General features: G+C 54.2%; 4 protein-coding genes across 4 annotated transcripts; 2 read left to right on the top strand and 2 right to left on the bottom strand.

Moving 5' to 3' along the window:
• Positions 1–1,047: 1,047 nt before the first annotated feature.
• N656DRAFT_329623 (Lipase, GDSL-like protein) lies at positions 1,048–3,367 on the bottom strand. The gene is made up of 8 exons (XM_064809261.1): positions 2,973–3,367; positions 2,792–2,899; positions 2,403–2,669; positions 2,135–2,292; positions 1,871–2,049; positions 1,710–1,801; positions 1,375–1,617; positions 1,048–1,283 (listed from the first exon to the last, which is right to left on the bottom strand). Exons 1-8 carry the CDS (start codon positions 3,182–3,184, stop codon positions 1,238–1,240), a joined length of 1,305 nt encoding a protein of 434 aa, XP_064667168.1. The 5' UTR covers positions 3,185–3,367; the 3' UTR covers positions 1,048–1,237.
• Positions 3,368–4,932: 1,565 nt separating this feature from the next.
• On the top strand, positions 4,933–8,338 carry N656DRAFT_839036 (uncharacterized protein; the record flags this gene model as incomplete). Its single annotated transcript, XM_064818889.1, has 10 exons — positions 4,933–5,110; positions 5,171–5,264; positions 5,319–5,963; positions 6,014–6,614; positions 6,656–6,708; positions 6,765–7,161; positions 7,227–7,671; positions 7,737–7,799; positions 7,856–8,193; positions 8,318–8,338. 10 exons carry the CDS (start codon positions 4,933–4,935, stop codon positions 8,336–8,338), a joined length of 2,835 nt encoding a protein of 944 aa, XP_064667167.1.
• A 341-nt stretch (positions 8,339–8,679) lies between these two features.
• N656DRAFT_782838 (TPR-like protein) lies at positions 8,680–10,405 on the top strand. The gene has a single exon (XM_064815832.1). It carries the CDS (start codon positions 9,065–9,067, stop codon positions 10,391–10,393), a length of 1,329 nt encoding a protein of 442 aa, XP_064667166.1. The 5' UTR covers positions 8,680–9,064; the 3' UTR covers positions 10,394–10,405.
• Positions 10,406–10,747: 342 nt separating this feature from the next.
• N656DRAFT_770911 (uncharacterized protein) lies at positions 10,748–12,799 on the bottom strand (the record flags this gene model as incomplete). The annotated part of the gene is made up of 3 exons (XM_064813811.1): positions 10,748–12,084; positions 12,147–12,231; positions 12,281–12,799. The coding sequence occupies 3 exons, from the start codon at positions 12,797–12,799 to the stop codon at positions 10,748–10,750; spliced, it is 1,941 nt and encodes a 646-aa protein (XP_064667165.1).
• Between the last annotated feature and the right edge of the window lie 1,893 nt (positions 12,800–14,692).

Here is a 14,692-nt window from a genome sequence, read left to right as displayed (position 1 = left end):
TCCTGGTCCAAATTTCAAAAAGATACAGCTCAACAGCCAGAGGGAATACTTCAACGCAAAAAAAATCAAGCATCTAGCAATGTTCAAAATAGTCGTTTTATTTACCTATTATACCCATGAGCAAAGTGGCTGTTTTACTGTCGATATCTGACTTTTGAGGTTGACCCCTGTCTTCAAGTCAGGCGCTAGCGAACAAACCAGGGGGATATTGTATCATTTGCGTTCTCGAGGGACTTGACGCAAGTAATACACCTATGCTAAGGTACGTTACCAGGCAGCCTGCTAATTGTTGACTCTTTCAATGAACCTGAACACGGCTTGTGGTCGTACGTATTTTGCAGCTATGGTACAGTGTATGTGGATGGAACCTTCCCAGCAACACCAACAAGAGCAACCGCGCTAGCGCTACCTATAAACCCCCCCCCTCTCTCTTCCCTCCTCACCCTCCTTCGACCATGAATCAATCTGACTCATACGTATCCACGCTTCCTTTTTCTCGACGCTCAACCAATTCAAACACTCTGAAAACACACCACGCGGCGTAACCGCGTCCATATTTACATATCCTTCCAACGGCCTCCAAAGCAGAGCACTCAAGACACTTCCATGACCCGGGAGACAGCGCTGCTCGAATCCTTACCAATGAGCAGACCGCACAGCTCAGCGTGTAACGCAGGTATGCAGACCACCGAAGCAACCCCAAACCTTTGCCACTACCTAGTACATTTTACCTCTGGTCGCCAAATGTTAGGTATCGCACGCAGGATGGAAGACTGGTCAGGTCAGCTCCAGGGCACTGGTCAGGTCAGCACAGGGCACTGGTCAGGTCAGCACAGGGCCCTGGGCTTGGATCAGTAAAGTACGGATACAGTACTCCGTACCCCTTAGGATCTGCCAACTACCTCATAAATTTCAAGCTGCTACGCTACAAAGCAAGGACTGGTATTGCCAGATCTCTAAAGCGAACAAGACAATTATCTCTATCATTAGGGGTTATCAGTCTGTGATGCAGATTACACTATCCGGAAGATACGGCTGAGCAAAAGTCAGGGACCAGCAAGGTTGCATGGCCCGGGCGTTTGTATCAATCAGTCTCCGTAAGCAGCTGCCTTCGCATTACGGATAGTGTAGGGGTGAATTGTACAATACGATTGGTCAGTTTGGAGGAGCTTTACGGAGATACAAACGGTACATCCAACGAGGTGGCGGCCTGGGACCCCTGACCATCCATGCAACCTCAGTAGCCCGACTGATCATTCCAGTATAGCGTGTCATGGAAAACCCTAAAGTGATTTGTCAACTTCACATGTATGGAAGAGAGACGAAGATGAGGGGAGAGTGTTGCTGAAGAGCAGCAGCGAATAGGGTACTCACTCTGGCCCAGTGGCATAGAGGTCCCAGTCAAACTTGATCCTGATAAACTGCTGCAGGTGGCTGGCAACTTTGATGGCTCCTACATCCGTCGGGTGCCACTGCGGCGCGATATCGTTGTGCTGCATGATACCCGTCGTGTTGAAGTAATGGACGAACGGTTTCGCCTTCTTGCCACTTCTTGAGGTTTTCTTGGTGACGCCGTCATAGACGATGGGGTTGCGGAGATAGTCATCAGAGTTGAACCTGCGGTCTCCCATCAGTTCCTTGCCGGGCATGAACAGGGCATTTTTAAAGTAACCGCTCGGCCACTGGACAGATGCAACAGCCCAACTCACCACTTGACCATTTGGTAAATCTCATTGACCCAACCCTCCGGGGCGTTGGGCAAGTATGTGTTGCCAGACTGGTAAAAGCCGAGCCAAAGCGACTAGACCCGAGGATTCACGTTAGCTGTCATCCTGTAACAGCGTCAGGTCCATGGCAAGGCCGAACTAACCATTACGATAACTTGGGCCTTCGGCCACTTGCCATGGATGCCTTGAATAATCTTGGTCAGGGCATCAATGTATTCTTCGGTGGAGACATTGTTCGCTTTGTTGTTGTCATTTGTGCCGATATTGATGACAACAAGGTCAGCGGCTGGGTGTTTGCTGAAATCCCACGGCTCCGGATTATCTGTAGCAGACTGAGTGTCAAATCCCCCACCCAGAGAGACACCGGAGCGATCCGGTCAATAACACAAAGTTCAGCGCCAACTCACCACCATGCATTACAGACGCTCGGTAGCTCGTGTCAGAGGTATAGAACCACTGGTGAACTTGTCCCCGCGGGTTACCCCAACAATTCTGGTCTGCCGCGCAGATTCCGGGATAAGCCGTCACGGAGTACTCGGTGTTGCCTAATCCAGCGCCGAGGCCGCTACTCAGTTCTCACGTCAGTTGCGGTTCCGTGGGCCAGGGGCTTGAGTTGCAAACACAGCCTGTGCTTTGATCCAGGCTGGGACGGATTTTGCTTGAGGACGAACATACTAGGCCCAGCTGGATAGCCCTTCATACGATGTATACATTCCGGCGGCGAGGCTGTCGCCAATAACCTCGATCCGGCGGTCAAAGTCGGGGATTTTGATAAGCTTCTCGCCAGCATCGACATGGACAGCGTCGATTTGCACTCCGTACGCCCAGTTGGTCACCCGCAGCTCAAAGGTCCACGGATTGATAGGACCGGTCAGGTTGGATCCCGGAGTGTCTGGGCTCACGAGCAGATGAGTGGCGCCCGCTGTGATGTTGGTGAACATCCTAACCATGGTGTCAGCCCAATTACTAGTAACTCACGCCCATTGGTGTCACATCCAGTCCAGAGAACAAAAACAAAACGGACGTCTGCAATTCCAGTTGGCCTCAGGTTAAGAAGCACGTACCAATCGAGTCCTCCAATGCGATAGCCGACGAGAACACCATCGCTAGTCAGGTTGCCGAAAGAGATGGCTACCGTCTGTCCCGTGTAGCCAAATTTAATGCCAGGAGCGCTACATGGATTTCCAACTGTCAGTTCGTTGCCCTCCCAGATTACCGGAACTCGACCCGGAGGGCGACACATACGACCACCAGGAAACGTGTTTAGAGTCCCATCGGCCCTTGTACGAGATCTCGCTGGCATTTGCGGGATATGTTTGGAAGGAGTAGTCTGTCAGGTCGATGCGGGTGTCTGGATAGTTGGTAGGTTTAACTTGACCGTTCTGCAAGATAGTCGCGGAGACGTGTGAAAACAAAGCGAGGCCGAAGACGGCCAGAGAAGCGAACGGCAGCATCATTCCCTATGGTTACCCCGAAAGTTGCGAGTAACCGAGACGTTGAGAAAGGAAGGCTTGTGTTAAAAGTCCCAGTATATACTTATGTTATCAGGTGAACATTGGGAATGACATGCGCGCCATTGGGGCCAAGAGACGACTGGCCATTGATGGGGCTGATTTTGTCCGTTGCCCCTCTAGGCCATGACCTGGCGGACATATGGAACTCAAGCCTTACGTGCTCAGAAAAAAAATGTGGAACATGCCATTGAAGCTCTTGCGATATCGCCATCAGCTTCTGGAAGATTGATAGCCGCCGTCTTAGCATGCGGGCCCATGTCGGCTTAAAACCGCCCGTCGTCCTCGGAAGGGCAAGCTCCGCTCTCCCATCTCAGTCAAGCCGGCTCCGCTGTCCCGGCCTTGTCCGGTCCGGCGAATTGCCCCGCGCGGGACGTATCTTCCACATCGTCATCCGGGAGAAGTTTAGAGAGGAAGTCAAGATGATGTTCCAACGGATTGCATGAGCTTGGAGCCGATCCCGTTCCAGGTCCCCGCCTGTTGCATATCGCACAGTACCATAACTTGGTCCCCATTTATCTTGCTGTCCATCAACTAAGTATAGTCGATGCCATGGGAAGATTATAAACCTGGTGGCATTGTGGTGCCTTTTATCGCATTCAAGCATGATTCTGGAGGACCTCCAGTGGAGGTGCGTAGCTGTGAGAGACGCATAGGCAAAGGCCAAAAGGACTGCCTTAGGTGCTATCACTGCAACGGCTAGTTGTCTTAGCCAATCGGATGCCCTGTCAAGTCAGGGTTAGAGTTTGACGGAGCCGAGCTTCAGTCAGTACAACAGGGGTCCTTGTTCAGAAGTTAGAGAAAGTACTTCTTAGCAGCTAGAACAGTTGACTCAATGCAATAAAAAAAGAGTTTCTAGCGTTATTCAAGAAAAATATTTTCTTTAGAGCCCTTTTTTCGTGAGAAAATTGGCCGTTTTACTGTTGAGATTTCAATTTTAGGGCTGACCCTGGTGTTGAAGTCAGGCGCAAAAACAGACAAGGGGGGACTGTATGGGGTACACCGCGCCTCTAACAAAAACAGGCTGTGTTGAATTCAGACATCAGCGCATCACCGACAGCAGAAGGCATTGAGGTACTATAGTGTCTTTACTCTACAAGCTCCTGAATCAGGAATTGATGGCTTAAAATGAATTTCGCACAAGTTGTAGTGTGGATTCAAATATACCTACTAGTACTGTACCTCCGTACCCTTCCAGAAGTTAGTACGGTGTGGCCCCAATTTGGTCTCGGAACCAGGCCCGGACCAATCACAACAAACAAAGTCACGAGACAACGCGAGCTTCGTGTGTTGCAGGCCCCTGCGGACCCAAAAGTCATTAGCACGTAAAGTCGCGTCACCCGACAGAATAACACTTTCGTTCGAATTCCAACCCCCTCGCATTGGCATTCGTGTACCCAGAAAACCAGTCAAATCCCTACTTCAATTCCGCTAACAAGTCCTTTTGTTATCATTATAGACCCAATTGGCGTCATTCGAGACCTGCCTGACCCTGATCTGACCTTATCCTTGCCGTTTTCGAGACGCGACGGGTGAATGACCTGAACGCGTCCCATTGGACGACATTTTACCGACTGCATTTGCAGACATTCCGAAGCCTTGTCCGAGTCATGGCCTCAGCGAAGCCCGAACCCGGGGCCTCAGTGAAGCCGGAACCGGGGGATGTCTCAGTGAAGCCGGAGCCCGCGGACAATATGGCGCTTGATGCCCCGCCTGCGCCGGCGAAACCGGGGGCTGAGGATCAAGAGAAGACCGGCCTCCCTCATCTCCAGCGGCTGGTCTCTGAGCGCTCGACTGAGCCCGAGCGACTGGAAGATGCTGTCGCCGCTGGTATGCGGTTTCTCCAGGACCTCAAAGAACCTTTGGAGGGCTGTGCCCAGCTCAGCACCACGCAAGCCCCGTAGTGGCTCAAGTCGATCAACGACCTCGAAGCTCTCGCTAAACTCTCTCGCACCATTGTGGGCGTCGTGGGCAACACTGGAGCCGGGAAATCGTCGGTGATAAGTGCGGTGCTTGACGACGAACGGTAAGTTGACCGACCCCAATGCCCGTGAACTTGCCCACTTACTCAATGCAACAGCCTCCTGCCAACCAACTGCATGAGAGCCTGCACTGCTTCTCCGACAGAGATTTCATACAACTACTCGGACAACCCGGACGAGCTGTACCGTGCTGAGGTTGAGTTCATCACCGCTGACGATTGGGCCAAGGAACTGCAAGCCCTGTACAGTGATCTCCTGGACGGCAATGGCGAGGTCTCGCGAGAGTGTACCAACCAAGACAGCGAGTGCGGCGTCGCCTATGCCAAGATCAAGGCTGTCTACCCCAAGATGACCAAGGAGATGATTGCAGAGGCCACTCCTCAGTCACTGGCGAATACCGTCGCTGTCCGACGGGTGCTCGGTACCGTCAAGAAGCTTCAAGCTACTACTGCAGCAAGTCTGTATCGTCAGCTACAAACCTATGGCGACAGCAAGGAAAAAGATACCGAAAAGACCATGGAATACTGGCCCCTTATCAAGGTCGTGCGCATCTACACAAAGGCCGCTGCTCTGGCCACTGGCGCTTGTTTGGTCGATCTACCTGGCGTTCAGGACTCAAACGCAGCCCGAGCTGCCGTCGCCGCCAACTATATGAAGGCATGTACTGGTCTCTGGATCGTCGCTCCCATTACTCGTGCCGTGGACGACAAAACGGCCAAATCACTTCTGGGTGACTCGTTTAGGTATGTAAAGGCGCTGTCGTCAGCCCTCATATGCTAATGCCTTGAGATAGACGTCAACTGAAGTATGACGGCGCATACTCTGCCGTGACATTCATTTGTTCCAAAACGGACGACATTTCTGTGACCGAGACAACAGAGAGTCTGGGCATTGAGACCGAGATCCACGATTCCTGGTGTGAGATTGAAAGACTAAACGATGAGATCAAACAACACAAGTCTGCGCTCGCCGACCTTAGAGACGAGCGAGAGGCTTGCGATGATCTCATTGACAAGGCGGAGCAGTCCTGGGATAAATGGGATGCCTTGTTGAGCAAGCTGTCCAGCGGCGTCACGGTCTTTGCGCCACACGACTCACCCGGCAAAAAGCGTAAACGGCAAGCCAAGACTCGGGGGAGCCGCAAAAATGGCGACTCGAGTGACATTGATGACAGCGATTACTCAGATACAGAAGATTTTGGCTCGAGCGATAAAGAGAATGAAGACGCGGGTGAGGGCCTGGGGAATCAGGAACCCCTCACTGAAGAGCAAATTGAAGAGAAGCTCGCTGCTTTGAAGGCCGAGAAGAAGGAAATTCGAGCGAGAAAGAAGGAGATCGAAGAGCAGGTCATGGACCATCGCAACAAGATCAAGGAGCTTATCGCTGAGCGGGATGTTCTGAACTTCGAGGTGAAAGCTACTTGTATCCAGGGGAGGAACGGCTATTCGAACGAGCAATAAAGCAGGATTTTGCCATGGGCATCAAAGAGTAAGTGCCCATGCAATTGGCCCTTCCATTCTAGCGCAGTGCTAACGTGCCAGCAGACTCGACCAGGAGAATGCTGCCGAGGAAGACGAGGCCAACTTCGACCCGGAAGTGGACATTCGGGACCATGATGCGGTCGCGGAATCCCTCCCCGTGTTCTGCGTGAGCAGCCGTGCTTACCAGAAGCTGAGGGGACGACTGAGGAAGGACGATTTCAGCAACGCTGGATTCCAGTCGATTGAGGACACTGAGATTCCCCAACTGCAGGCGCATGCTAGGAAGCTCACCGAGGCCGGTCGGGCAGCACACTCGCGACGCTTCCTAAATGACCTGCTTCAGCTCCTCAACTTTATGTCGATGTGGGCCACTGACGATGGTAAACGATCGGATTGGTCGGATAGGGAGAAAGCCAACGAAGAATCCCGGTTGCGGAACCGTCTCAGCAAGATAGAAAAGGTCAGCCTTCAACAATCTGTTTTCTCGAGTTCTATCAGGACGATCTCTCTAACTAACGCAAATAGGAACTGGAAGATGCCCTGGAGAAATGCATTGCTTCGGTGAAGCAACATCTCGCTGAAAACATTTTTGAGAAATTTGATCATTACATACCGAAGGCTGTCGAAGAGGCTGTGCCGACGGTCACGTCATGGGGTGCCCCCAAAGCTATGAGTGGACTGGTTTGGTCGACGTACAAGGCGACATGCAGACGAAACGGTGTTTTCCATGGCGCTTCGGGCCCGCGAGATTTCAACGAAGAACTCTTTGCCCCCATCTCAAGACACCTGGCTACTGGCTGGGAGCGCGCCTTCCAGCGTCGCCTCCCATCTTGCTTTGATGACTTTATCCGGACCACACGGGCCCTCCTGGAGACGTTCCACCGAGAGGCAACTGAGCGGGCAAAGGAACGCGGCACTAACTACGGCGGCTTGAATATGTTGGCTCAGCAGCTCCAATCTCATTCGCAGCGTCTCTCTGACATCAAAACGTTGTGCTTGCTTCGGCACAAAATCTCCAACGCGACGCCAATCGAGCTTTTACACCTGTTATCCAAGGCGGGATGATTCCGGCCTATGATGGCTGTGCTGCTGAGCGAGGTAAGTGTCATCTGACGATCGACGTGGCAGCAGCCAGCTAACCCGCCGTACCACAGGGACCGGCTCCTTTATGCGCATGAAGAACATAATGATCCGCCATGTTACCACGTACCGCAACAGCATGTTTCGCGACGCCACCAACGTTGTCCAGAAGCAACTTGAGGATATGTGCAAGCAGATGAAGCTCGAAATGGAGGAGTCTATCCAAGAGCTGCATGGGCGACTGTCGCGGGATTACCTGTCGGTGCTTGTCGGGACTGATGCTGGCTCCACCCTCCAGAGCGTTCCTCGTGTCGAGCGGATGCTGCGCGCTGAGATGGCAACTGTTTTGGCCAAGGCGGATCTGCCGTTTGCGAAGTTCTTTGCTAAGCAGCCCGAACAAGAGGGTTGTCCTGTGAGTAACGAGGGAAGCAACCCCCAAGAGGCTCAATCAGGGGGAGGTGACACAGTTCCTACCAATGTCAAGGCTGAGCCGTTGTAACGATAGTATGCCTTATTCTCTGTTATTGGCTGTTCAGATTTCTGGCGGTGGGAGGTAATAAGGGGGGTTGTTGCTGAAAACGGGGTTGCTCGGGAGGTTCTTGTTTTGGTATTTGTTGCTTCTTCGGCAAGGGTATAGTAATCGCTTACCTAGCTGATTTTACATTTTAACCTAGACCTGGATTGACAGGGAAGCTCAATTTCATGTAAACTTTGTGTGTGCTCGTCAAGCGTGTTATGTTGGACAGGGTGATGAATGGCCAAAAAGGGGTCTAACCCAGATGTAACCCTAACCCTATCCAATTAAGACGGATTACGCAGTAGGAAAAAAAGAGGATAAAAATGAAACAAAAAACCAGCAGAGCAGAGCAGCAGACATGAACCATGCTTCAGTTTAGTATGCATTTACAGTTTCATCCACCATGGAGTAATAACTATGCCTCATCGCTGGTCAGCTCGAGTTGTGCTTACCCCGTTCGGGTTCTCGCTTTGATCGGCTGCGGGAAACCGCTTAAGGTTCGAGATTTTAACTCGCTGCTCGCCACTGGGTCACAGAACCTCAAAGAATCGCAGACAGAGGAAGGAGCACTTATTTAGTGCCCTCAACCTGGAGAAAATCCACTGTTGGTACTCAACTGTGAATGAGGACAATCTCAATTGAAATTCAACGAACTTTGACTCCGTAGTGAATTTTGCAATCCAGACCCTCAATCTGAATGAGCGGTTCGGCCAACTCGGTCGAAAAGAGGCCATCAATCGAGATTTTTTTCTTTCAGTAAAACAGAATGGACCAAGTCACCAAGGACGCTGAGTCGCTCAAACTCGACGACTCTGGCAAAAATGGCCCGGCCGAACCAGACATCTCATCGTTTGTTCCGGAGCTGCCTCCGGGGCACAAGCTCTACGCAGGCAAGACGCTCGAGGAGACGGTGAACGACCTCAATAAGCACCCGCTCTTTATGACGGAGCTGGACACGTCCGAGGACAACGAGGAGTTGGCTGCACTGCAGGCGCTTGCCTACGAGGGCACGCCGCTCGAGAACGCGGCCAACTTCAAGGAGCAGGGGAATGAGTGCTTCCGGGAGAAACGCTGGGCCGACGCAAAGGAATTCTACTCCAAGGGAGTGGCCATCCTGGCCGCTGAAGAGACCCGCCGGGCGAAGGGTATCAAGAAGAAGGTCAAGAAGGCGCCAAAGCAGGTGACAATCTTGCCCGACGCCTCCTCCTCCTCATCCACCCAGGAAGAAGGCAGCAACCCAAGGAAAAAGGAGGAGGACGACGAAGAAGAAGTCCCCGATCTCCCCTCAGAAGTAGAAGCCGAACGCGCCCTCCTCGAAACCCTCCACCTCAACCGCGCCGCCTGCCATCTGTCCCTGCGCAACTACCGCTCCTGCACCCTCGACTGCGCATCCGCCCTCCGGCTGAACCCGAGCAACATCAAAGCCCTGTACCGCTCCGCCCGCGCCCTGCTGGCCGTGGACAAACTCACCGAGGCCGACGACGCCTGCAAGCGTGGTTTGAGCCTCGACCCGTCTAACGGGCCTCTACTCTCCGTAGCCGAGGAAATCAACCAAGCACGCGCAGCCGCGGAAGCAAAACAGCGGCGCGAGGAGGAGCGACTCGCCCTCGAGCGGCGCAAGAAGACTTTGCTTCAGACGGCGCTCGCGGCGCGGGGGATCCGTACCCGCACCACAAAGGGCGGCAAGCCCGACATGGAGGACGCGCGGGTCCGGCTGGTGCCCGACGAGCTCGACCCGCAGAGCACGCTGGCGTTCCCCACCATGCTGCTGTACCCGCTAGCCCTAGAATCGGACTTTATCAAGGGGTTTGGCGAGGCCGAGACGCTCGAGCAGCACTTTGGCTATGTGTTCCCGCTGCCCTGGGACCGGGAGGGGGAGTATGAGACCGCCAAAGTCGAGTGCTACATGGAGGCTGCCCAGGGCGGAGGGCTGGTCAAGGTCGGCAAGCGCGTGCCGCTGCTTAAGGTGCTCAGCGGGGGCAAGGTGGAAGTGGTGGATGAGTTGCTGAGGGTATTTGTAGTGCCGCGGGCCAAGGCGGACGGGTGGGTGAGGGAATGGAAGGTTAAGCGCGGGTTGGGGGAGGAGGGGGGTTAGGTAAAGTCGAACAGAAAAGGATAAAACGAAGGAAACGAGTCGTGATTCCAAACTCTTGACGATGCGGATGCTGCACATGATGCTCTATGAGGAGAGTAGTTGTGTAAGATTCCAAAAACAAGACCATCTATCTATCCAGCCGACACAACTCCGGCACGGAATATTTTCCCCGTCCATTCTTTCGATAACGACAAACGCAAAATCGACTGTAAATCCAGCGCCGCACCAGCCCAACCTACTACCAATGCACCGCCCGTCAACTCCTCTAGACCTTTCTACCTCAGCTCCGGTTCTGTGCCAGAATGCTAAACAAAAGCCAAACAACTAGATTAGCCAGACAAGAACACAATTTGTTCACACCAGCGTCCGCCGCCGCTTCGATCTCGTGGTGGGTCCTAAACCCGAAACCTCTTCCGAGACAGGCGGGGTGACCGCCACGGCCTGACCAGACCCGCCAATCTTCGTGTCCTTCATTTGCGGGCTGCTCCGACTGGGACTAGCTGCTCGGCTTCTGTCCTCCACCTCCTCCTTCCCGAGGCGCCGGTCCTGCTCCTGATGCTGCTGCTGCTGCATCGGCCTAGTTTGCGAGTGCGAGTGCATAGACATCAGCATGATAGCCGCGTCCCGCTCTGCCACACGACGCTTGCTCCCATTCTGCCCATGACTCTCATCATCGGCACCGTTCGAGAACGCGTCGTCATCAGTACTAGCATTATCCTTCTGCACTTCGAGCGTTGGGTGCGTTGCCTTGGCCGCCATGACTGTCGTCTCTCTGTGGTCATGTTGGTGATGGCCCTCATCAGACAACCCGGTCACGGAACTCGGGCTGCTCTCAATTTGGCTGCTGCTCTGGCTCAGGCTCAGGCTCTCGCGCCCAGCGTCATACCCCTCGTCAGTGTCGGCATCGACGTAGTCAAAGCAACGTTTGCTGTGCGGGCGAGGGCTTTTCAGAACTGTCTTGATTACGGTTCCGGAGGCCTGGATCCGGGGGTTGGGAGTGTGGAGTGGCCTGCTACTACTGCTGCTAGGGCCGCTGGTAGGCGATGTCCGAGAGCGCGGAACGGCCGATAGCCACGGATGGGCTGCCAAGGCCGGTGCCGGGACGAACCGCTGCCTGTCCGGGCCATCGCGATAGTAGGCCGAAGGATGGTGCTGGGGCTGGTATAAAGGGTAAGGCCGGTTCACCGTCGTCCATCGCATGTCCGGGGAATGAACTGGTGTGGGAGCCCCTGCAATAGACGGACTCCCACTGGCAGTCTGCGTCTGCAATGGTGGTAGGGTGGGATTGATTCGGCTGCTGTGCTTCTCTGCGTACTTCTCTGACCCGGTACGGAACTCGGAATCTGTGTCTGTGCCGTATGGACTCAACAATCCGTGCCGGTCGTAGCTGGGCCGCTGGTGGTAGGGTCCGACCATGCACAGCGAGCGCTGAGGCGGCGGTTGAGGACTGAGGCTTCGAGAGGGACGAGGGCTGGGCAGGAGGCCAGGAAGTTGTCCAAAAAGCGTGGCAACATCTCTCTTGGCGCGGCTGACAATCACTGGGTCAATTACCATGCGCCCATGCCCGACCGCTTTGTCGGGAATGCACTCCAAGGGAAACTGCGGGCCGAAAAGCGGAATGAGGGCGCCGGCGATCTTGTGACAGAAAGTTGCGCAGACGGCCTTCGCACAAGAAAACGGCATCCAATAGCCTGCGGCTCGAGGGTCAGCATGCAGCTTACAACACCTCGGTGTTCGTTGACTTAGAACCCACCTTGGGCCTTAATAGAGCCTCCCGTGATGCTATACGTGATGTCTTTCAGTCCAGGGTTCTGCTGGAGCATTTTTGCCGGCGTCGTCTGCTTGGGTTAATAGGGCTGCCGGGGAGACACTGGAATAGAAACTAACCTTGCTATACCCGTGACATTTGAAGAAAGGAGTCATGCGAACAAGGCCCACGTTGTAGTCCCACATGACAGTAAAGGGGGTATTGTCTCCCGGGATCGTGAAATCGTATTGAAATGCTACACTGGTCAGCGCTAGATTCTCCAGCTTGCCGTTGACCTTACCCTCAAAGCCCTCTCGGCCGGTTTTGTAGAAAAAGTCCTTCTTGCCGCTGATGTAGGGTATCAGCCGGCAAGTGTCCTGAATCGATCCGAAGGGATGGACTTTGAACCTGCGAACTTGGGCGAGAGAAGCCTCATCCAAGTTTTCGAAGGGTGGAAAGTTGACGACGCCTTTCACCTCGTTTCTAACAGGGCGCTTCGCGTTCTCAGGTTGTTTTAAGATCTCGGCCGAGGGCTTGACTGGAACTGGTTCGCTGGTAGATAGCGGAAGCCGGCGGGACGGTGAAGGTGGAATCGGACGGGACGAGGGCAACGGGGCCCGCGGGGGCTCCGGGTTAAGAAGATCTGCTACGGATACCATGGCGGGAAAACTTCAAGGGCGATGTTCCATGTACTCGTCAATACTGCAACTCGAGGGGAAAGCGTCAACGAGCTGAAGCCCCGGCGAGGGGGCGAAAACGCTGGTTATGAAGTCAAAAAGGCAAGTACTTGCTCGGCCCAGCGTAACCAGTAGACAAGGCTAAATCCTTTCTCAGCTTGCAAACAATAAAGGGACCCAAGCAGCACTCGCGAGCAGGCGGGGAATCAAGGGCCGGCAACCGTGAGAAGGAACCCGAAAAGAATCTCTTCCTCTTCTTGAATGCCGCTGCTACGCAGCGGTCTGCTGCCCCGGCGACTTTATCCGTATGCTAGGCGTTCTCGATGCAGCTCCTTTGTCCGGGGACCCAGGTAGTCGACGACTAGGAGAGAACTAGAGTGTTTGGGCCTTCCACCGCTCTTTCGGGGGTTCGAACTGGTGGGCAAGAGTGAAGAGTGACAGTAAAGCGGCGGTCAAGAGTTACCTGATGATGTAAACAGTGACTCCTTGAGGCTGTAACAATCGTGGTAAGCTACCGAAGCACGGAGGGTGCGGCAGTCTTCTGAGATTGTCCCCCCTCAACCGCCATTCGCCCCAGACAACGTGCCAATCCCACGACGACAATGTCCTAGGTGCCGCAAGACGACGGGATTGAAGCAGCTGAGCCTGGGGTATAGCCTCGTCGCCGCCCAAGTCAAGCTGCCGGAGAAGGGATCGAGGGAAGCAGTGATTCCATGAAAAGAGGCTTGGCTCCCAAGCAAGCACAGGCACCATTGCTCGGCGGCGACTTTGTGGTCAAAGAACACGCAAATGAGTTTGACGCAGCAAATCCCAGACCATGAACAGCCAGGCAGGGATACAGCTTGTTTGGGAGCACTTGACAGAAAGCAGAGTGTCGGATGGCTGCAGGAGGGCGCTGCTTGGTTACTTGGTTGAGTGGCCGGTGAGAATGTAGAACAAAGGGGAAAAGTGTCCAGTGTTGATATTCCAGACTGGGACATGACTACTAGACTCGACACACGTGGCTGCTACACCGCTAGAGGAGGCACTCAGGGTCAAATGGGCAGATGGGGTGTCTCGTCCGGCTCATGCCCCGTGGTGGTTTAGGTTCCACACTCTGGTTTCCTGACACTGCTTGCCTCTTCTCAGGCAGAGTGGATAGCGTCGCGCAATCGGACACGCGCAGCTGCTGAGTGGAGGCCGCTGGTATTCTCTCTCGACCGAGGTCGCTGAGCACTGCTAGCACCCAGATGCTTCTGTATGTTCTTTGCCTCTTCGAGGCACCGGCGCCGGCCTGCCCCTCGACGTTCGTGGTTAAGGCGCGGAGTGAAGTATCTGCCACTGCACTGGGTCTTGCCAACCTCCACGCTTCTTCGCTTGCACAGGTTTAAAACACTAAAGGTGTCCGAGGAGAGAAAGAGTCAAGCTTTGAAACTGGGCGTTTGGTTGTCTCTTTGTCCCCCAACGTGGGCTCTGTCGACGCTAGCCCTGTGCTGAAGTGCCAACGAGAAAACTACAGAGCGCCGCCAAGAAGCTGACCGATATGCGATGGGGAGTCGAGAACATGGGACGAGGTTGAAAGAAAATGTGGCGCACAGGCTAGCGACATGACTTGGCCCGCTCGTTGCTGCATGGCTTGATGAGTGCGCCAACGGTCGGCGATGGGGACCGAACACGGCGATGCTGTCGTGTGGTCTAGGCAACATGGAACCCTCGACTCGCCCCCCCTGGACATGACAAGAGATTGCCGGTCCAGCCGTGATGAGAGCTGCAGCCTCCCGTCACCCCTCCACGGCAGCGCCGTCCGGCACAAAATACCTAGCACGACCGGCACACTGCCCCTAAAAAGGGCAGCACAGATAGAGAGGAATCTCCAAATCGAGCTTCCGGGGAGAC

Source organism: Canariomyces notabilis, assembly GCF_033297395.1.
Source record: "Canariomyces notabilis strain CBS 508.74 unplaced genomic scaffold N656scaffold_24, whole genome shotgun sequence".
NCBI classification, from domain to species: domain Eukaryota; kingdom Fungi; phylum Ascomycota; class Sordariomycetes; order Sordariales; family Chaetomiaceae; genus Canariomyces; species Canariomyces notabilis.
This window is presented reverse-complemented; position numbering and strand designations above follow the sequence as displayed.